This window comes from Eptatretus burgeri, chromosome 10 (genome assembly GCF_056783735.1).
Source record: "Eptatretus burgeri isolate ZD-2024b chromosome 10, Ebu_testis_v1, whole genome shotgun sequence".
In the NCBI taxonomy this organism is placed as follows: Eukaryota; Metazoa; Chordata; class Myxini; order Myxiniformes; family Myxinidae; genus Eptatretus; species Eptatretus burgeri.
The window spans coordinates 4,627,465-4,650,986 of NC_140970.1; the positions used below are offsets into that span (position 1 = coordinate 4,627,465).

The following is a 23,522-nucleotide window of genomic DNA, read 5'->3' on the forward strand; positions in this document are numbered from 1 at the left end:
TCCAATTTCCCAAGTGGATATTGGAGGCCATTCCTGAAGTGTTTAAAAAATAAATAAATAAAAATAAAAAGCAAATACATGAAGTGCAAATGTCAAATCAGGTCACACTTTATGACGAATAAATGGGATCGGCGAATACTGAATAACGTGGTCCAACAGTACATCATATTTAATTATAAAACCATTGTATGACAAACATCAAGCGAGGTATTTTTGAAGCTGAAGCAGTTACATACAATCTGTTCTGCTTTTTGAGTTTTAAGCAAGCAATTGCTCATTTTGTCAAATATTTAAAGTTGGTCAGAGAAAAACCAAAAGCTATGGCTTACCTTAAGGAGGTAATTATCCCGATACAATAACCGCTGTGTACATGAAAGCAATGGGGCAGAGAAAGAACAACAGCGTTGCTGTAAAGAACTGAAGCTTTACACTACATAATTGTAACATTTGGAGGAAAAAGTACTTCAAAAATAGAGGGCGAAACATCACAAAGGAGGTGATATTGAAGCAGATCTATGTGAATAAATGTGTGTCTCAGTGTGTCCTCCATAATTCCAAAACCATGAAACCTCGCAGCCTGAAACTTTGCATGAATATGAAGAAAACTCCAAGGAAGTACAATTATATCCTTTGTAAGGCGCATCCTTGGTCACCGCTCTCACTGGGGTCTGAAGCTGCCATGTTTTTTGGCCTGCTCAACCATGCCTTGCCTTGGAACAGGCCAACGATATTTTAACGATAAAGTATTTTTTTTCACTTTCCTCACTCGCATTCTGAAATGCCTGTTCATCATAACTACAGATTGCTGTATACATCGCTTTTGTATGTGCTACAGTTTTAAAATTAGGAGCATGGAGCGATTTTATCCATTACGTGATGTAATTTTCCACGATCTACCCTCACGGATGAATTAAAGTGTATCATTCAAATATTATTTCGGCTGTGAGGATCGGATATCGTCTGGACTAAATAATGTTTTAAAATCTGGAGTGAAATCTGATAATTTAAAGAAATAATGAGTCTTATAACCAAGCCTATATACCTATTTACTTTAAGCAAGCAAGCAAACAAGGTTTCTCCTTCTCCATACATACACCAGAAAATGTGAAATTTCCAAAGCATTAAACGTATTTTTTTTTCTACTGTTTGGAGAATTATCTCGAGTGAAAAAAAAAATTGAGGAACGTGCCCAAATTAACCAACTTCATTGAGCGATATGATTTTATGTATTCATTGCTCCACCTCATGCCCTGTCCACCAGAGAGACTGCCTATCCATAGCATCTGCCAGATCTGTATATTTACGGAGGTTTCGCGAGGTGCTCTATCAGGAATCGAAGCAAATGTGGTGAAAAAGTGACGTTAAAAAAAAAAGTTATAAACGTTTGCGCAGACCCCAAACCAATGTACCACGTGACAAGTGCATAGACGACCAGGCAACATGACAGATTTTCTGAAATGTTTATTTCATGGGTGGTTGAACTTTGCAATGTATCCAGGTTGTTCTGCACGAAGCAGCAACTATTTTGTGGAAAAAGTCGTTATTTGAACGAATTTGTTTTATTCCATTCACTGCTGTGTGCCTGGTGAAGACCAGATTTAAAGTTTAAGGTATCCTATATGGTATGCAGCGACAGCCTGGCTAACCGTTCCTTATCAACCATTTAATTGTAGTGCTTGCATGAGTTCTTAAACCACTTGCCGAGCGCCATTGTCAATGGCGGTACCGCACTACGTCATCATGAGTGAATCGTTCACTCACTGTGGACGCTTTTGCTGTGCTACGTTATGCAGAGCGAGAGGTTCGCGCTGCGTCGCCCGGAGCGAGCGGTTCGCGCTCCGTCGCCCCGAGCGAGCGGTTCGCGCTCCGTCGCCCCGAGCGAGCGGTTCGCGCTCCGTCGCCCCGAGCGAGCGGTTCGCGCTCCGTCGCCCCGAGCGAGCGGTTCGCGCTCCGTCGCCCCGAGCGAGCGGTTCGCGCTCCGTCGCCCCGAGCGAGCGGTTCGCGCTCCGTCGCCCCGAGCGAGCGGTTCGCGCTCCGTCGCCCCGAGCGAGCGGTTCGCGCTCCGTCGCCCGAGCGAGCGGCTCCCGCTCCGTCGCCCCGGCCGGGCGGTTCGCGCTCCGTCGCCCCGAGCGAGCGGTTCGCGCTCCGTCGCCCCGAGCGAGCGGTTCGCGCTCCGTCGCCCCGAGCGAGCGGTTCGCGCTCCGTCGCCCCGAGCGAGCGGTTCGCGCTCCGTCGCCCCGAGCGAGCGGTTCGCGCTCCGTCGCCCCGAGCGAGCGGTTCGCGCTCCGTCGCCCGAGCGAGCGGTTCGCGCTCCGTCGCCCCGAGCGAGCGGTTCGCGCTCCGTCGCCCCGAGCGAGCGGTTCGCGCTCCGTCGCCCCGAGCGAGCGGTTCGCGCTCCGTCGCCCCGAGCGAGCGGTTCGCGCTCCGTCGCCCCGAGCGAGCGGTTCGCGCTCCGTCGCCCGGAGCGAGCGGTTCGCGCTCCGTCGCCCCGAGCGAGCGGTTCGCGCTCCGTCGCCCCGAGCGAGCGGTTCGCGCTCCGTCGCCCCGAGCGAGCGGTTCGCGCTCCGTCGCCCCGAGCGAGCGGTTCGCGCTCCGTCGCCCCGAGCGAGCGGTTCGCGCTCCGTCGCCCCGAGCGAGCGGTTCGCGCTCCGTCGCCCCGAGCGAGCGGTTCGCGCTCCGTCGCCCGAGCGAGCGGTTCGCGCTCCGTCGCCCCGAGCGAGCGGTTCGCGCTCCGTCGCCCCGAGCGAGCGGTTCGCGCTCCGTCGCCCCGAGCGAGCGGTTCGCGCTCCGTCGCCCCGAGCGAGCGGTTCGCGCTCCGTCGCCCCGAGCGAGCGGTTCGCGCTCCGTCGCCCCGAGCGAGCGGTTCGCGCTCCGTCGCCCCGAGCGAGCGGTTCGCGCTCCGTCGCCCGGAGCGAGCCTGTTCGCGCTCCGTCGCCCGGAGCGAGCCTGTTCGCGCTCCGTCGCCCGGAGCGAGCCTGTTCGCGCTCCGTCGCCCGGAGCGAGCCTGTTCGCGCTCCGTCGCCCGGAGCGAGCCTGTTCGCGCTCCGTCGCCCGGAGCGAGCCTGTTCGCGCTCCGTCGCCCGGAGCGAGCCTGTTCGCGCTCCGTCGCCCGGAGCGAGCCTGTTCGCGCTCCGTCGCCCGGAGCGAGCCTGTTCGCGCTCCGTCGCCCGGAGCGAGCCTGTTCGCGCTCCGTCGCCCGGAGCGAGCCTGTTCGCGCTCCGTCGCCCGGAGCGAGCCTGTTCGCGCTCCGTCGCCCGGAGCGAGCCTGTTCGCGCTCCGTCGCCCGGAGCGAGCCTGTTCGCGCTCCGTCGCCCGGAGCGAGCCTGTTCGCGCTCCGTCGCCCGGAGCGAGCCTGTTCGCGCTCCGTCGCCCGGAGCGAGCCTGTTCGCGCTCCGTCGCCCGGAGCGAGCCTGTTCGCGCTCCGTCGCCCGGAGCGAGCCTGTTCGCGCTCCGTCGCCCGGAGCGAGCCGGTTCGCGCTCCGTCGCCCGGAGCGAGCCGGTTCGCGCTCCGTCGCCCGGAGTGAGTACTGAAATACCACCCGATCTCCAAGGCATTTGCCATATTAACGTGTTTTCAAAATTACTGAGCCAATTATTTTTCCACCCATCACACGTATAAAACATTAATATTTGTGAACATATCCCTGAAATGTCTAGATATGTGCAACGCTGTTTTTCGGTGAAAGCTACTCAAGGTTTTTGGGTTGTATACAGTAAGTACTGTAGTTGGTACCGAGCGGTGTTCGTCCCGGGATGCGTCTGGGCAGTGTTCGTGTCCGGACAGCTTGGCTCTGGATGCGTCCGGTGGGTTTTGTCTCCGGATGTGTCCAGCCGGTGTTTATAGTATGACCAGTAGAAAATGGATTTCAGACATTACAATATTTTGTTTCCAACTTCACTGCTATTCTATGCAAAATCATTTTGATGACTATGAATCGTAATTAACGCTCCACCGTGCATCTGCTTTCCCTTCCTCTCACCTCACACTGTCTTCGCCCCCCCCCACCCCTCCTCTCTCCTTTCCCCTCCACCTCTTCACTCTCCCCACTCTCTCTCCCCCACCCTCCCTCCCTCTTGTCCCATATTTTTCTCCCTCCCCCCTTTCGTATTACCAGCGAAGCGACAGGGTTGTCTTTGCTCGTAAACAACTAACAGCTCAAAGAACTCCAAACATTCTGTGCAACTAGCAGCGTAAACATTAATCATACTATATATAATTTTGCGTGTGTGTGTGTGCGTGTGCGTGTGTGTGTGTGTGTGTGTGTGCGTGTGCGTGTGTGTGTGTGTGTGTGTGCGTGTGCGTGTGTGTGTGTGTGCGTTTTTGAATTGTTTGCACAACTAAAGCATTGGATGGAATGAGTTGGAATTTTGTGGTTGTATTTTGGGGGGTGCCTGGGAAGGTTGTAGCTGTGGTATAGCCTGCGGGCCTGCGGGGCAGGGCATGATGGTGGGGGGAGTGGTCGGCATGATCATCGTGTCTGCCAGGGATATAAGGAGTGCGCGCCGCCTGAGGCGTGGTAGTGGGTGCCGTAGTCGCCACGGCTCGTGAGTGTATTGAGTACGTAATAAAGGAGAGCTGCGGGCAAAGTACGCCCGCGCTCGCGCTTGTGCACCACAGCCGGGCTCGACTGTTCCTCCGCTCGTGTCTGCCTGCTAAGCACCCCTACCACGACACCACAGTTGGCGACGAGGATGTTCGGATCGGCGTGTGCAGGGTGTTTGGGTTCGGATCGGCAGCGAGTAACCCAGCGCACCCCGCGCGGTTCGAGGTTCCGGAGGAGTACGCATCGCGAAGAGCGTATCGCAGGTTCGCTCGCCGCGCGCGCAGGCTCCGGAGCCAGGAGGCTCGCCAGCGCGGCCAGCTCAGGCATGACAGGAAGTCGGGGCACGGCGCACGGACGCATGCCCGCCTTCGTCGGAGTCGACTTCGGCCACGGCCGCGCTCGGAGTTCGTTTAATTGAGGCACGACAAAGCTGGGGAATGATTTCTGCAAGGCCACGACTAAAGAACAAGGACACGCAGTTCAGCTCGGACGCGGCGTTGGACGTCGCGCAAGCTCTGAGGAATGTCCGGGGTCTCGATGGTCGGTGCGCAGCAGATGATCCGGAGGTCAGCGCGATGTTCCAGGCACGCACGGCCGCGCGCACGGTCTGCGGCGCGGGTCGTGGACGAGCGTTGCAATGCAATCACTCGGACGGCGGTCTGAGCACTCGGGGACGTCTACGGTGTGTGTGCCGAGAGTCATCGCCCATCATAACAGTCATAGATGGCGGTGTGCGAAGTGATCCTTCCGTCCCGGGTCGAGACCTACTGCCGGTACGGTGTTCGGTGCATGGCGTACACGGTAACGCCCCGGGTCGAGTTTTGCAGCCTGGGCACAGAGATTCCCGCGACCCGGAACGGGAGATACTGCCGATGTTAAACCTGCCTTCAATTGGTCCGGAGGTGACAAGATCAGTGGCAGGGGAGGTTGAGGTGACCGGGGCACTGATGCTGCCCATGTTGAGCCTGGTTTCAGTTGGTCCGACGGTGACAGGACCGATGCCAGTGGAGGTCGAAGTGATCGGGGCACTGATCGGGTGTCGAGTTGAGTCCACTCGTGCTGCCCTCGCATCGCACATGTACACCGGCTAAGCGATTGCACCGCTTGCGGTGCCCGAGGTCTCGATTCTCTACCGGGGTCGAAGCGCCCTACTCTCGGTGTTTGTGGTGCGAGGGGAGGGGCCCGCCCTTTTGGGTCGGGGCTGGTTGACGCACCTCGGGCTGGATCTCCAGTTCGTACCTCCAGGTGTGCCGGTGCTCCCTTCGATGCTGTCTTCGAGTTCCGAGGGCGAGGTTCTGGCGGCGGGAGCCGCATCGATGCAATGGGAGCGGCCGTTCGTTGCTGCCTGCAACGGTGATGTGTGGTTCGGGAGCAGCGGGGGCCGTGCCGGCTCTCGCGATGAGCTCTCGCGCTTCGCCTGCGTTCATGAGGCAATGCGCGCCTGTGTTGTTCGGGCAGTTTCAACGGGGAGTTGCGGCGAGCCCGTCGCGTTCAAGAAAGTCACGGTTCGCAACATTGAGACGACAACCAAGAGATGGACACGTGATGTGGTTTCTGGGCTGCTGTTCATTGCGTGTTTGTTGTTAATTGCTAGAGTGATGCGGTTTAACGTTGTTGAAATAAATGCCGACAGTTCATGTGTGAGAATAGGTTTGGCTGAGATCAATCGATGGGATTTGCATTATGATCGATATGATGTGGAGGCTTTGGGAGCGGTGGTGGCAAATAAAGAGGTTTTGTTGGCCTCCCATTGCCCCGGGGCGCGGGTGGTTGCTTTGTCATGTGCAGGGATTTTATCGAAAGAACGCGCTGTACGAGAAAATGAGTTTGCAATTGTACCAACGATATTCTTATTGATTTATGACGGGCCTGTGGTTGAAGTGTGGTTTGAATGGAGTTGCTACCGTCTAACTGCCGTGTGGGTCTCGAAGATCGACTCGGAGCCAGGGCTGGTGCGCTGTTCAGCGTTACCCCCACCTCTGGTTTCGGCAAGGTCAGACGTGCCTGGCGCCTGGGACGCGGCTCTCGGTTTTCGCTCAAGGCCGTTTGGACGTGCGTTGGAGTCTCAGCTGATTGTGGTGCGTGGGTTGTTGTGGGGCATTGGTTGCATCCAGCCAGCGGCGCTGTTCAGCGCCCCCACCCAAGGTCAATCGGGTCTGGCGTTGGCACCACGGCTTCCAGACAGCGGGCTTCCGGCCTCGGAATGTTTATCTGCTTCAGGTTTGGCTGGGGGAGGTGTGCCGCCTTGTGGGCCGGAGGCGTTTGATGGTGCCGGGGGAGGTTTGCTCGGGAGGTCGCCACGACCTCGCCGAAGGCCATGTACGCATGAGCCGCCTGGGGGCGCTTTTGCTGCATAGTGATGCTGTGCTTCTCGCCTTGCTGCTTCATATCGGTAACACGGTCAGGGTTTTGTGGGTTCATTGTGCTGCTCAGTCTTCGGAACCTGGCCGTTGCAGCTCCGCTCGCTCGCATCCACACGTTATATGATGTGATGTGCTTTTATACTTTACTGTTTTCTTTTTTGTACCTTGTCTGCTTTGATACCGTGGTATTTCGTGCTGCTAATGCTTATTATAGTGCTGATCATTTAATAATCATGGTTTTAGGAGGGAGGAGTGTGGTATAGCCTGCGGGGCAGGGCATGATGGTGGGGGGAGTGGTCGGCGTGATCATCGTGTCTGCCAGGGATATAAGGAGTGCGTGCCGCCTGAGGCGTGGTAGTGGGTGCCGTAGTCGCCACGGCTCGTGAGTGTATTGAGTATGTAATAAAGGAGGGCTGCGGGCAACGTACGTCCGCGCTCCCGCTTGTGCACCACAGCCGGGCTCGACTGTTCCTCCGCTCGTGTCTGCCTGCTAAGCGCCCCTACCACGACACCACAGTAGCCATTAAAAGAAATTCATAGTTGCAGGGGTTCGGGAAGCGGGAGGGTGGAGTCTCCATGTAAATGTGTAATGTGTTTTGCCGCTCCCGGCAGGAGAGTGTATTCCAAATCCTAGCTCATTCTAAAATACGCCAATAAGGGACTTTCGGAATGTCTCGGGAACGCCCAACGATGCCTTTCGCTCATTCACGATGTGTTTGTTTTCATTGCATCACTTCTGCTAAAGGCCCAGTCACACCTTGACGTTTTAGCCAGCTTAGGCCGATTTTTGGAAAATTTGTCTAAAACGCTGGCACACGTCAAATACGTTATGGGCAAGTTTTGATAACATTGAGAGCACGATGAAAAACACTGCCATACATCGTTGTACGCTGGCTTTAAACGTTGTACTTTTTGGTTGTCCTCAAAGTTTCCATGCTTGAAATTTTGAGACTTATGCCAGTGTATGACTCACACGTTCCGCATAACGCTGGCCATAAGTTGTAGGCACGTCACGCGATCGTTGACACACGTCGACACATGTTACTTGTAAGTTACTCATAAGTCGAAACACGTCGAGGTAATGTTTAGCATACCCGAAACTTATTTCTAACCTATGAGTAATGTGTTGTACTCACGTTACGCGATCGGTGACACACATCGACACACGTTATTGAAAGGTGCTCATAAGTCGAAACACATCAAGGTAATGGTTAGCGTCAGTGTTCCAGACTCCCTGTTTTTTTTTTGTTTTTTTTTTCTTCCTTCCTTCAGTATGATGGTGATTTTGACACTTCGATTTCTAGTGCGGTTATAATATAATATAATTAATAGGCTTCCGCTCAACGATTTAAATCATAACCGCACTGTACACTGAACACCGTCATACCGAAGAAAAAAACCCGGAGTCTGGAACACTGACGCTAACCATTACCTTGACGCGTTTCGACTTATTAGTACCTTTCGAGTAACGTGTGTCGATGTGTGTCAACGATCGCATATCGTGCGTACAACTTATTCCCATCGCATGCGGAGCGCGTGTCATACGGCAAGTACGTCGTAAAATTTTCAACATGTTTAAAATTACAAGACGTACTCCACTTAATATGACGTATGATAGCGTACTTTAGCGTTCTATTCACGTATACCAAACTTACTCATACCGTATTCGACGTGCGCCAGCGTTTTAGATGCATTTTTCAGAGGTCGGCATACGCTGGCAAGATCGCCAAGGTGTGACTGCGATGTTGACACTTCCATTTCTGCGGCGGTTATGATTTGAATCGTTGTGCGGCAGCCTTTTCATAACCTACGCCACGTCATCGTCGGCGATGCGTGCAGCACGCTATGCATAAGTTAGACTATCGTTGGGCATAGGTTGTGAAGGCCGACAACAGGTTCAGCATTGGTTGTTATAACTTATCTAAAACACAACGAAACGTTCTGTGCCCGTTACTAACACGTTATGCATAAGACCAAGTCGTTATGAATACGTCCGAATCTTTAAAAAAAAAACATCAAAAGTTCAGCGTAAGCCAGCGTTTTACATATATTTTAATACGTTGCCATTGCTGGGGCGAAATGAGTCTTTTAAACACAACTCAACTGATTAAATGAGTGTCAAACTGAGGGCAATTCCAAAATGGACGGTTATTGTTGCGTTCATGGATGCAAATCAGACACATGAAAATATGGGAAGGATGAGAAATATCTGTGGTTGAGAGGTGTCCCAGTCCTTCAATTTCCTGGTCATATTAACGAGCAGCTTCATGGATAAGGAAGGTGTTATGGCCAAATGACTGGCGGCCTACCCACAACTCGAGGGCGTGTACTCGTCACATCGTTGTGCTAAATACGGATGGAATTTGGAAGAAAACTCCGTCTTGGAAGCATGAAAATCCTGAACTATTTACGTGGAATGATTGGAGCCTCATGGATATATAACCACCGCAAGTTAAACGGATTCCTAATCATCTTCAAGCCAGTAAAGAAATAGCACAAATATCTGGTCAACTTGCTAAAGACCAAATGAACCTTCACAATGCTTCGCTGCCAGCTCAGTCAAACCACACCAATAGTGGATCACTCACATGCTCGTGACAGGGAGGGATCGTAGTATTTCCATTACTTGCCAGGGGCTGAAGAAGAAGTTGATTTGGAGAAGCGCACAAAACCTCCGAAGGTGAGAGGATAGAAAATTAGCCATACCAGCAAGTTGCCCGTGCCCACATAGGATTCAAAACGGGATAGGGATAGAGTGGCAAAAATGCAAATTGTGTCTTCTGTCATCGAGCCGGCAAGCTGGGAGCAACACTTCACATTTATTTCCACATCTGATGCAATTTAAATGCTCTAATGGTGGCAAGGTGCTTCATTTGAAACTTTATTCAACATACACTACATGGCCAAAAGTATGTGGACACCTGCTCATCCAACATCTCATTCCAAAATCATGGGCATCAATATGGAGTTGGTCACCTCTTTGCTGGTATAACAGCCTCCACTCTTCTGGGAAGGCTTTCCATGAGATGTTGGAACATTGCTGCAGGGATTTGTTTCCATTCAGCCACAACAGCATGAGTGAGGTCAGGCATCGATGTTGGGTGACTATGTCTGGCTCGCAGTCGGCGTTCCAATTCATCCCAAAGTCAGGGCTCTGTACAGACCAGTCAAGTTCTTCTACACCGATCTCGACAAACCATTTCTGTATGGACCTTGCTTTGTGCATGGGGGTATTGTCATGCCGAAACAGGAAAGGGCCTTTCCTAAACTGTTGCCACAAAGTTGGAAGCACAGAATCGTCTCGAATATCATTGTTTGCTGTGGCGTTAAGATTTTCCTTCACTGGAACTAAGGGGCCTAGCCCGAACCATGAAAAACAGCCCCAGACCATTATTCCTCCTCTACCAAACTTTACAATTGGCACTCTGCATTTGGGCAGGTCGCGTTCTCCTGACATCCACCAAACCCAGATTCATCTGTCGGATTGCCAAATGGTGAAGCGTGATTCATCACTCCAGAGAACGCGTTTCCACTGCTCCAGAGTCCAATGGCGGTGAGCTTTATACCACTCCAGCTGACGCTTGGCATTGCGCATGGTGATCTTCGGCTTGTGTGTGGCTGCTGGGCCATGGAAACCCATTTCATGAAGCTCTCGACAAACAATGCTAATGCTGACATTGCTTTCAGCATCAGTTTGGAACTCGGTAATGAGTGTTGCAACCGACGACAGACAATATTTCCACGTTACGCGTTTCAGCACTCGGCGGTCCCATTCTGTGAGCTTGTGAACCGACCACTTCACAGCTGAGCTGTTGTTGCTCCTAGACATTTCCACTTCACACTAGCAGCACTTACAGTTGACCGGGGAAGCTCGAGCAGGGCAGAAATTTAATGAACTGACTTGTTGAAAAGGTGGCGTCCTATGACGTTGCCACATTGAAAGTCACTGAGCTCTTCAGTACGGACCATTCCACTGCCAATGTTGGTCTATGGAGATTGCATGGCCGTGTCTCCATTTTATACACCTCTCAGTAATGGGCGTGGCTGAAATGGCCAAATCCACTAATTAGAAGGGGAGTCCGCATACTTTTGGCCATGTAGTGTTTGTAGCTTTTTGACACCTATGATATGTCATAAAAATTTTTATTGGTGTCAAAGCCAGTGTGATGATGAAGACGATGACGATGACGATGTAACATTCCTTTCTATAATTAATATAGGCCTATTGTCATTCTGATTGTGGTGAATTGAGGTGAATTGAGGGACATGACGCGGGATCACATGTTGTGCGTCTCGCGTATAAGGGGAGGTCTCCGCGGTGCGGGGTGATTGTCCCCGGGGCATTGCCATTTACATCGGCTGTTCACTTGATGCTCGTTGACTGAAGGTGCTCATTGACTGGTGAGAATGGAGATTATATCGAACTCCGTGCTTACGCGGATTTAGTCTGCAATGATTAATCGCACATGTATACGTTACTGCTTATGTACTCCTAGCTGAACCTGTATTCCCCGGTGTGCCCGCAGAAGCGGCTCCAATCAAATGGAATAAAGCCTAAACTCTGAAGGTTCTTCTCTCGCTCTCATTTCACTGATATTTATTTTTTTGATCACTCATTGGCTTCTGAAGGTTATTTTCTATCCTTCAGCAGTTAAAAGCTGCATTCTATAACACTCCATCTATGGGGCCTGCACTATAAATCGAGCACAATACATTTGATGTGTATATGAGCTCGGTGAGCAGTAGTAGCTTTTGAAATTGATGACAAATCATGCCTTGAAGAAACATATTGTAGACCAATTCATACAATACATTCAATACTTGTTGGCATACATATCAATTGTTACCTCATACACACAACATATTATGCTCTGTTTCATCCGAATCCGTCCACAACTTTTTGAGATATCGTGCTACATATAGTTTTTGGCCCGACCTGTCAATGGTGAAGAATCACTTTAAAAATTATTGTAGCCAGATCCGGATCTGAATTTTCACCAAAATCGAATCGGTTCATCCTTGTCACACACCGAACCTGTCTACAAAATTTCATCCGAATCCATGCACAACTTTTTGAGATATCCTGTACACAGACAGACAGACAGACAGACAGACAGACAGACAGGGGTGAAAACATAACCTCCATCCACCTTAGGTGGCAGAGGTAATTACATATCATAATACAGTGTAACACAAAATAATGTTACTCCCACCCCTCTCCAACGTAAGTTGGTGTTTCTCATGTCTGAAATTAACTACGGAATATTGGGCCTAAACCTTTTGCATTATATTTCATGAAAATCGCATCAAAATGCTATATTTTAACAACATCGTATGTGGTGAAATAAACACAAGGTGAGGATTGCACTCATTGCTGTGTTTCGGTCGGTGGCAAAACGAGAAGCAATTAGGAAAGAAAGAAAAGTGAATGAGTGCAAGAAGGAGAGCAAGATTGAGAGAATAAATTATTGTAACCTCCGACAGCTCTGTGCCACCACTGCACTCTCGGCATAGCGTACACACTCCTGCTGCACTCTCATACTCCCTCGCCCCGCAGGTCTGCTCAAGTCCTTTGCTCTCCATCTGCAAGGGACAAAGATCAGAGGAACAAGTGTCACTGCTTATCCGTCGCTTATTCTCTCCCAAGTCCTTCTAAGAAACACGATACATTCGACTTTTTTATCTTCCCTTCTATCACAATTTCGCATCATTCTTCTTTGCAACCAACTTATATTCTCACTCATGGCACACTCACATCCTTGTCTATTCTTCTCTGTTGAGCCTCGCCTCTCCTCCTCCATCTTGGCTTCAATGTTCCTTATCCAACCTCCTCCATTTATCCTCCTTCCGCACACACACCCTTCCTCCCCCTTTCCACAAATTTCTCCCTTCCCTTTAATCTTGTTCCATTTCTTTACCCCACAATTCCAACTAAGGTAATCAGCTTCCTTACCAAGATGCAGAGTGTGAAAGATATGAGCAAAGAGACAAAATGAAAACTGGACATTGTCTGCATTACTCCGCTGGTCCCAAATCACGTCCTCTCTTTCTTCTCGTGTTACTTCCTGCGATTCAATGCTGGGTTCTGATGGAGAGAAATAAATAAAAGTGAATGCCTGAAATCCTCATCGCAACAACAAAGACCAAAAAATACGTTCCAATTCCCAATCATATCTTGTTTTTTCCCCTCAGCTGTACACATGCACAACTTTCTCGCACGGTTCACGTGCTCACCTATACGATACAGGATCCAACAATAGGATGTATTATCTATAAATTTAACACCACTTGGAGCCGATAGAGTCAAGTCTATGAGCTGATTACAAATTAAAGAGTTCCTCCAGCAACTAATCTTGACAAAAATTAATCACTACTCCAACTACCACTTATTTAATGGCCCCAATTATTGCCACCGGCTAGTGGGGTCGGCTGGTGAACGTCTTTGGCCCGTCTTTCACAAACTGGATGGCCAGGCCTGACGTTCAGTTGAAAGTGATTTTGGGAGTCAATTCTGTTTTAAAATATCCAGTTTAATGCAGTGGTGTAGTGCCAAATTTTGAGGTACCAGAGCTCTGCAAAAATGTCGGCCGTAACGCCATCACCAAATGTCCCGTCACATCAGGTTTTAACACGACACTACAGCACTTGAGTCCCCAAAATGAGTGGTAAATGAAATACACGTTTTACAATGATAAACAAAAACACTCACGACCACTTGATCTCACAATTCAGAATTCCATTAAAATAAATAAATAAATAAATAAAAAAGTCAGATCAGTTGGTCTTCTCCATAACCAACTATGTATTGAAATAAAGAGGTTTTTGTTTTTAATTTAGTACCACGTGGTAAGGGTTGACAAGATGGCCGAAAAGTACGTACACTCCCCTCTGACGTGTCTAGCCTGGGTTTGCTATAAACTGTTATCCCGGTGTTTCACGGACAGGGAGATTCATCATCAATGTGTTTTTCCTCGGATGGGCATTAAGCCGGGTGTCCTGTCTGCTGATTGTTATTTCGTTGTTTTTCACATTAGTTGGTGTCTTTCTTGGAGTTGACGAATAAAAAAAAAAAGCTTAGGGGCCAAATAAACATCCGAGAGTGTTCAAGGAGATGGTAGAGCAGGTAACCATGATGTTAACATATACTGTATAACATCATGCTTATCTGCTCTGCAAACATGAGTCCTTGTCATTGATGTATTCTTGGCCTACCTTTGCTCATACAACGTGATAGCCATTCAGATTCTTCACAAGAGCAGCCACATCACTGATCCAGCCAGACTTCAACGGATTGGAAGCATCTAAAGTTTTCCGTGCCTTCACATCTTCCAGGGTATAAATACTTTTTTTTTTTTTTTGTAAATTTAAGATCAATGATTAAATTTGGATATAAAATGGTTGAAAGTTCATCTTGCTTCGAGACCATGCTGTATTCGGCAATTCATAAGAGTCTGTGTTGCCGATATTAAACCTGAATTGTTATATCGCTCCCTAGACAGTGTCGAATGTATCGACATACCCAAGCTTTGGGACAACCTTTCACCCCAAATATTTGGCCAGGAAAATGATGAAAGCACAATAATTCAACCGATCATGAAAGTGGGAGTTTATTATTTTTAAACTGTTGAGGAGCCAACCTCTGCCTTGGATAGAATATGATTTTGAAGGTCGTTGGCTAAATGTTGGTAAAAATCATATTTTGTTTTTGCTTTGTGCAGTTTGTTTCACCTTTTATTAAAAATGTATTTCCACAGGATGTCTATGGAAGCAAATTAATAAACTCCGTAAATGAGCATTTTTGTGTCATATTTGATCAATAAATCAAACGTCATTCAAAAATGAAGGAACTAACAACAGCTCAGCTGTTTAATAAGTAGTTATGGCTCAGTTCTGACTTTTCAACCATGAAACTCCATCCTTATCCCCTCCAAAAGTACCTCATCTCCTCACAAATCACCACCTCATCCTACCCAAACCACCAAACACACACACCTCCCTCAAATCACCACCTCCTCCCTGATCAACCCCTCCCTCCCCTCATCCCTTCCCAAACCACAACCTCATCCCCTCCCAAACCACAATCTCATGGCCTCCCAAACCACCACCTCATCCCCTCCAAATCACGCACCTCATGTTCTCCCAAACCACAACCTCATCCCTCCCAAACACGCACCTCATTCTCTCCCAAACCCCCAAACCACCACCTCATCCCCTCCCAATCACGCACCTCTTGCTCTCCCAAACCACCACCTCATCCCCTCCCAATCACACACCTCTTGCCTCTCCCAAACCACAACCTCATCCCCTCCCAAACCACCACCTCATCCCTCCCAAACACGCACATCCCTGTGATGACGATCCATGCGGATGAGTTACATTTCAAGAGGTTGTGGATGTGACGCTCGTCAGATGGACCGAGCGGCTCCGTGAGTCGTCACACATAAAAAGCGCTGATGAAATCTCGAGCAAGTTCAAGGAAATGGAGGAGGAGCGGAAAGAGAGAGAAGAGAGCGAAGAATGAGGGACGGGAGGGACGGGAGGACATGGAGGGGGAGCGGAAAGAGAGAGAAGAGAGAGAAGAATGAGGGACGGAAGGACATGGAGGGGGAGCGGAAAGAGAGAAAAGAATGAGGGACGGGAGGACAAGGAGAGGGAGCGGAAAGAGAGAAAAGAATGAGGGACGGGAGGGACGGGAGGACATGGAGGGGGAGCTCGGCTGCCGAGAACGTGGATCCGTTACTTTCCTTCACTTTTATACTCTCATTTACTTTTATACTCTCATTTACTTTTATACTCTCATTTACTTTTATACTCTCATTTACTTTTATACTCTCATTTACTTTTATACTCTCATTTACCGCCATCAGTATCCCGTCAGAGCGTTAAATCACGGACACGTATAAAACGGGTGTGTAAAGTGTGTACAGGTGAGACAAGGTGTCACAGAAAAAGAGATCGACGCACACAAACCTCGAGGCGAATGAATGAAACTCGTCTACAAAGTACAAAATAATCACAAACGGCGATCAGGGAGGAACATCGACGTGTCTCCTCATCCAACATCATCGACGTGTTTCCTCATCCACCATCATCGACGTGTTTCCTCATCCAACATCATCGACGTGTCTCCTCATCCAACATCATCGACGTGTCTCCTCATCCACCATCATCGACGTGTCTCCTCATCCACCATCATCGACGTGTCTCCTCATCCACCATCATCGACGTGTCTCCTCATCCACCATCATCGACGTGTCTCCTCATCTACCATCATCGACGTGTCTCCTCATCCAACATCATCGACGTGTTTCCTCATCCACCATCATCGACGTGTTTCCTCATCCACCATCATCGACGTGTTTCCTCATCCACCATCATCGACGTGTTTCCTCATCCAACATCATCGACGTGTCTCCTCATCCAACATCATCGACGTGTTTCCTCATCCACCATCATCGACGTGTCTGTCTCCTCATCCACCATCATCGACGTGTCTGTCTCCTCATCCACCATCATCGACGTGTTTCCTCATCCACCATCATCGACGTGTTTCCTCATCCAACATCATCGACGTGTTTCCTCATCCAACATCATCGACGTGTTTCCTCATCCACCATCATCGACGTGTCTCCTCATCCAACATCATCGATGTCTCCTCATCCACCATCATCGACGTGTCTCCTCATCCACCATCATCGACGTGTCTCCTCATCCACCATCATCGACGTGTCTCCTCATCCACCATCATCGACGTGTCTCCTCATCCACCATCATCGACGTGTCTCCTCATCCACCATCATCGACGTGTCTCCTCATCCACCATCATCGACGTGTTTCCTCATCCACCATCATCGACGAACCAACCTGTGCTGATTTACACCTCGTTACAACCAACCTCGTTAGACACCTCGTTACACACCTCGTCAACTCGGACCAGTTTATGCTGCTCGTGTCTCCGACAGTTTCCCCGTCGATCGCAGCCAAGATTTATGGTTGAAGGAAAGTTTAAATTTCCAGCCGGAGAAGCTTACCGGGTGATGTTGATGATTCCACGGGAGAGGGAGGAACTGTGGAGCACAGGAGGAACTCGCTGGGCAAACCGCGATCCACCGACAGAGGATGATGTAAGTCAATGCAAGTTTAGGGCGTGTCCTTGTGAGTGATGTGCTTCACCGAGCATTTTGATTGGCTCCTTGTGCTTGATTGACGGAACAATCGCCCAAACTTGTTGACCTCCGCCCTCAAAGATGGACGGAGGTTACTGTTTTCACCCCTGTCTGTTTGTTTGTGAACAGTATTACGGAAAAACTCCTGGACGGATTTCGACGAAACTTGGTGGGGGGATTAGGTGTGGTCCAAGGATCATGCCATTAGATTTTGGACTTGGTCCAAAGTCCAATATGGCCGCTATGGCGGCCATTTTGAAAGAATATTTGTTTTTGCATTTCTACATGTTTTAAGTGATTTCCAACCAAAAAAAAAATTTGTTAGAGAAAAAAAAAAAAATTTGCAACTTTTTTTCAAAAAAATTTGGATTTTATTTCAAAAATATTTGAATTTTTTTTTTGCCTTTCTGCATGTTTAAAGTGATTTCCAACCCCCCAAAATTATTCGAGAAAAAAATTTTGCACCTTTTTTTTTTCAAAAAAATTTCGATTTTATTTTTTGGGCATTTCTACATGCGCATCAATCTAGTTTAGTTTATTCAATCGTGGTTCAGTAGAGTCTGATCCGTTTTGACCTACAATGAATGGGATATCAGGTTCACTTAAGTGACCCAGCAGTATTTGCGGCGGAGGTTTTGCACTCTACCGAGTGCTCCCCCTCAAGTGTTGTTTGTTTTTCTGTGATCCGAGGAATCATTTTCGAAAACTTCATTTGGCTTTTTCAACAACAGTCGGTGAGTCGACGAATCTGATTTTGAACTCACGTGACTGATTTGGAACACGCGGGTTGCTGTTTTAAAACTGACAGTGGAGGTAGCGGTGAAACAATTGGACACAACCGGTAAGGGAATAAACAAACTGGAAAGGAAGAGAAGACGCTTCACGAATTTGCATGTCATCCTTGTGGAGAATCCGTAAAAGGGGTTTGGAATTATGATGGTTTAATGAGGGTAGAAAAGATCATGTGTCAGGATGAGAGGAGGGGAGTGACATGAGATGGCAGTGCACGACTTCTTTGAAGCCCAAAGGGAAGAGTGAGACCTCCCACCAGCACCATATTTATGGTGGTGGAGGCCCTATGGCACACGTGGGTAATGGTGGCCCTTTCTGCCACCAGCAATGAAGTAAGGCAGTGGTTTTTAACCTTTGTCACATTTCTCGACATGTTCTTGTTAGAGGGTTCCGCCAACACAGAAAGTAAAAATTCTCCGAACAAGTGAATTTGGACAATATTAGCAAAAAATTTCCAACTAAAATTGTCAAATACCCAGGTCAGGTCAGGTCAGGTATGGGAGCATGCACCGGAGCAGCGCGTCGCTGCGTCCACTTTCCGCCGGTACTCCAAGGACCTCTGTCTGGTCATCCCCGAGGCAGATGCCTGGCCCATCCCCATCTCCTCGAGATGCCGATTAACCTGCTGCAATCACGAGGCTCGTGGTTGGCCAATTGGCCTCCTCCACTCACGAGACTCCCTCGCTGAGAGAATCTGGTGAGCAGGATCAGCGTCAGGAATACGAGCCACTTGTCCATACAGCCGCAGCTGAAGCTCACGGACGATGCAGGTAACAAATCTCATTTTAGTCTCTCTCAGCAACGGCTCATTGGACACAAAGACTGAACAGCGATAGCCAAGGATTCTCTGAAGAGACCTGGTCAGAGTCCACTGGACTCAGTCCTAGTCTCACATCCATAGAGCAAGACTGAAAGCACCAAGAACCTGAAGACTCAGACTTTCAGTCTCTCGCACAGGTACCGGCAATGCCACAACCCATGATCCAGTGAATCCATGACTTGCCGAGCCTGACCCAGACATCTGTTGACCTCTGGCTCACAGCCAGCAGAGACATGAATATCACTGCCAAGGTAAGTGAATCTCTCCGTGACCTCAACATCCTCACGCCAAACAGGTACAGACAGGATAGCAGATCTCATTGAAAGATCTCATTGAAAGCCTGGGTCTTAATTTTGACCCAGGAAACCCGTAATCGCAGCGGCTCCGACTCCTCATTTATCACCTAGAGGGCCAACAAAACAACATCGAGTCTCCGCAAAGATGACTGCATCATCTGCGAAATCAATGTCAGAGATCTTGATATTCCCAAATGATTCACCGCAGCATGATCTCTCTGACATCCTCCCCAGAATCCAGTCCATACAAGTGCTGAAAAGTGTGGGGGCCAGTACACACACCTGAAGAACTCCAGTAACAACTAAAAATAGGTCAGAGATGGTATCACCACATCTCACAGCACTCACAGAGTATAGTTCAGACATCAGATCGATCAGTTTTGGTGACACCCCATGAAGGCCAAGAATCCTCCAGAGGGCATCTCGATTCACTGAATCAAACACTTTTCAGAGATCAACATAGGCTGCTTGCAGCCCCTACCGAAACTCTCGCCTGCATTCTGTGAGGACCCGAAGAGCAAGGATACGGTCAATCGTTGACCTCTTTGGTGTAAAGCCTGACTGCTCCAGACACTGGTGCTCAAGCAGATGGTGGCGAACCCTATCAATAATTTTTTTTTTTTTTTTTTTTTTTTTTTTTTGTATACCTTGGTCGAGGCTCGTATGAGAGCTAACACACAACTCACAGCAAGGAGGCATGAGACAAGAGGGGCGGGAGTGGAAGGGACAAAACATTGGGGAACAGACACAGGTGAACTGTGGAAGGGAGAGGGATGGGGATGGGACGGGGAACATGGCGAGCGGAAGATGGACATTAAAGGGACTTTCAGGAAGGAAAGCAGGAGAATTGAAGGAAGTGGGCTTGGGTGGATTATCGGGGGTAGAAAAGATCGAGGATTTGGATGGGGGAAGATAAGAGGTGGTGGTGAACAGCTGTTTTGAAAGCCTGAAGGGAAGAATGGGAAAGAATAGAGTGAGGAAGTTTATTCCAAAGGCGGGAAAAAAAGAGGAATGAAAGAGTGAAGATGAGCAGTGATTCGTGATTTTGGTAGTTTTACCAGAAGGGGGTTGTTGGCGGACCTTGAGCGCCCTGTGGAAATGTGGTTGGGACAAATCGCAGAGAGAGCAGGGGGGGCAAGGCTGGAGAGGAGTCGGTAGAAGACAGAAAGACCACCGACCAACCTGCGGTGATTGAGTGAGAGGCCCAAAGACTCAGCTTCATTGCGGGAGATGCCAATGATCTTAAAAGCCCTGGTTTCGACAGCGTGAAGTCGAGAAAGGTGGGAGGCAGGAGCACCAGCCCAGAGGGGAGAGCAGTACTCCATCAGGCTACGGACAAAAGCTTTGTAAGTGGTCAGGAGCTCAAGAGGGCCGAGGAAGGACTTTGCACGACGGAGGATTCCCAGTCGGCGACTGGCTTTTGAGGCAAGGTTGGAAATGTGACTTTCCCAGGAAAGGTCATGGCAGATAGTGAGACCCAGAAGCTTGAAAGAAAAGACTTCTTCCAGAGTCTTTCTTTCTCATCTTTCTCATCAACAACATCTTTCTCATCTCAAGTCTGAACTCTCAAACCTCTCTCCCTCCTCAAAATCCTGGTGGCGTTTAATCAAATCTGTTTCTGGTGTATGTTCCCCCTCCATCCCCTCCCTTACCTCAAATGGCCGCACTGCTGATTCCACACGTGATAAAGCTGAATGTCTAAACTCGGTGTTTGCAGCCAAATCTTGTGTCCCAAACCCATCACTATCTCTACCCACTTTACCCAGTCGCACCCAACTGTCCCTGGACTCTGTATCCTTTTCTCCTGACAAGGTGGAGAGCTTGCTTTCAAACCTCGAGTCAGATTCTGCAACCGGTCCAGACGGCATCAGCCCACGTGTCCTCAAAGCCTGCTCTTCTGCTCTTGCTCACCCTCTCTCTGTTCTATTCACCCTCTCATTTTCCCAAGGTCATCTGCCATCTGCTTGGAAATCTGCTAACATCACTGCCCTGCATAAAAAAGGTGCAAAAACAGATCCCTGTAACTATAGACCAATCAGCCTTCTCCCAATCATCAGCAAGGTTATGGAATCCATCATCGCTTCAGACATGAAATCCTTCCTCTTCTCCAATGGCTTGATTTCCAATCATCAATTTGGTTTCAGACCAGGTCACTCTCTACCCTAGATATGCTGCTACTGCTCTCCCATCAATGGATGGAGGTCCTCAATGCCAGACAGGAAATCCGAGCCGTATCCCTGGACATATCACGTGCTTTTGACACAGTCTGGCACCCTGCCCTACTCACCAAACTCTCTTCCCATGGTATTCAAGGCCATCTCCACTCATGGCTCGCAGACTTCCTCTCCTGTCGCAGTCAACGTGTGGCCCTAAATGGAGTTCTTTCATCCCCTCTTCCTGTGCAGGCTGGAGTTCCTCAAGGTAGCGTTCTGGGCCCTGTTCTTTTTCTGGTTTTCATCAATGATCTCTCGGACTCTCTGGAAAATCCTCTATTTCTCTTTGCCGATGACTCAACCCTCTGCCGTACCATCTGTCATCCCTCAGACCGGCAAGCAGCAGCTTCTTCGCTCACTGCAGATCTGGATAAAATCACAAACTGGTCCAACACGTGGAACATGTCTTTCAATCCAGACAAATCTCACACTCTCACTATGTCTCTTCGAAAGGACCGTTTACAAAACCCCCCCATCCACTTTCTCAACAAAACCCCCCCATCCAATTATCCGAGCAAAGACCTTGCCCAGCACTGAGAGCAGCGTCACCCCTCGGTAGTTGTTGCAGTCTTGGCGATCACACTTCCTTTCCAGAGAGGGACAACAAGGCCCCTCTGCCAATCAGTTGGGATGATGCCTGTGTTCCAGGCAAAGCACAGAACTGCATGCAATGGTATGAATACATCATTTCCACCAGCATTGATAAGTTCAGCATGGATGCCTCAGATCCCTGGAGCTTTACCCCATTTCACCCGGTTCACCACAGTCTGTGTTTCCACAAACAAAGGTAGACCACAGTTGATTGGAGGGTCAGCAATAGGGATTGTAACACCCCTGACATCCAACTCAACAGTTGGTGGATCTTCCTGGAACAGTCGCTAAAAGTAACCGGCCCAGCGGTCCTTCACTTCGGACTCCTCTGTCAAGAGCCCACCACCCACCGCTATAACTGCAGTACACTGAGGGATGGGCTTGAGGGAACGCAATGTGTGAAATTCCTCCAAGCAGCAAGAGATTCGCTTGACCACAGGTGATGCTGTAACCCCTCACAGATTTCTCACACATCGGCCTCCTTGTCCACCCTTCGTGGACGTTCATTTTTATGCCTCAGCTCCCTGAACAACTCAGCTCTGCCATTCAGTCTGGCCCTGCAACTCTGGTCAATGGTATCCAGTGTCCCTTGAGAAACAAAATTATTCTTCGCCCTCCGGTGAGTTCCAAGACCTCCACCGGCAACCTTGAGGACGGTGGTCTTGAAGGCACTCCATAACTCTTTGGGACACAAGGCACACAACCCCCTCCCCGACCCCCAAATGTCCACTCCGCCTGTTCGCAAACTCCCCAGCTACCCTCTCATGCTTGAGTTTGCCAACATCTAGCTGAGGGTGGGATGGTTCAATTCTCCTGGATTTAAGCTGCAACTTCAGAGTTGTTACAACAAGCTGGTGGTCAGTATTGAGGAACTGAGCACTCCGGTCGACCTTGCAGTTCTGGATCATCCTTGAGCGAACATCAACGAGCACGTGGTCACTCACCTTTGTCACATCACCAGCATTGGAATACCAAGTCCAGCGATGAGCCTGTGGGCGCTGAAACCATGAACCAGCCACCCTAAGTCCATGACTTCTTGTAAAGTCAAGGAATTTAGTGCTATTCTGGTTCACAGTTCCAGACCCATGGGGACCAACACATGTCTCATAACCATCCCTATCACTTCCAATCGATGCATTGAAATCCCCAAAGACTTGAAGAATATCTCGCCTGGGGCACTGATCAACCACAGATTTGAGCGTGGCATAAAATGCGTCCTTCATGGTGAGATCACCTGCCTCAGTCGGAGCATATACAGAGACCTGTGAAACAACACCCAAGGAGTGACGAATCCTTCGTCTCATAATTCGCTTGTTGACCAGTGTTAGCTCAATTATCATTGGAGTCAGCTTATTCGACACAACCACAGCAAGTCCTTGGGCATGATAACCATCAGAGCGACCAGAGCAAGAGTAGGTGGAACCACCCGCCATGATCTCACCACAATCCGGTCTACGAATCTCAGAGAGTGCTGCAATACCGACGTCCAAGCACTTGAGCTCAGATGATAATAGAGACAAGTGATTATCCCCTCTTCGGGAGAGGACATTCCAGGCACCCACCTGAAGATATCACCTCAAATTAACCCAAGGAGACCTCCATCTGGTGGACAACACCTCAGCACCACCTCAACACACACTACCGCAATCTGACCCAGGAAGGTTACCCCATGGTTTCCCTCCTTTCATCACAGATTGGGGGTCCCAAAGGCTTTGCCCCAATCCTGTCATCCAGTGA

General features: G+C 49.4%; 1 protein-coding gene across 2 annotated transcripts in view; it reads right to left on the reverse strand.

Moving 5' to 3' along the window:
• The window catches only part of LOC147017857 (tumor necrosis factor receptor superfamily member 19-like), a 39,841-nt gene extending 22,752 nt beyond the window's left edge, over positions 1-17,089 (reverse strand). Inside the window, exons 1-4 of one of the 2 annotated variants that reach the window (XM_085896909.1) lie at positions 16,939-17,089; positions 12,861-12,992; positions 12,383-12,490; positions 330-362 (exon numbers count right to left, since the gene is read on the reverse strand). In XM_085896909.1, the coding sequence (XP_085753035.1) occupies positions 330-362; positions 12,383-12,490; positions 12,861-12,923 (204 nt within the window). In that variant the 5' untranslated portion in view covers positions 12,924-12,992; positions 16,939-17,089. The remainder of the gene's footprint in view (positions 1-329; positions 363-12,382; positions 12,491-12,860; positions 12,993-16,938) is intronic. The other variant, XM_085896910.1, reaches the window with a different exon arrangement.
• Positions 17,090-23,522: the final 6,433 nt, after the last annotated feature.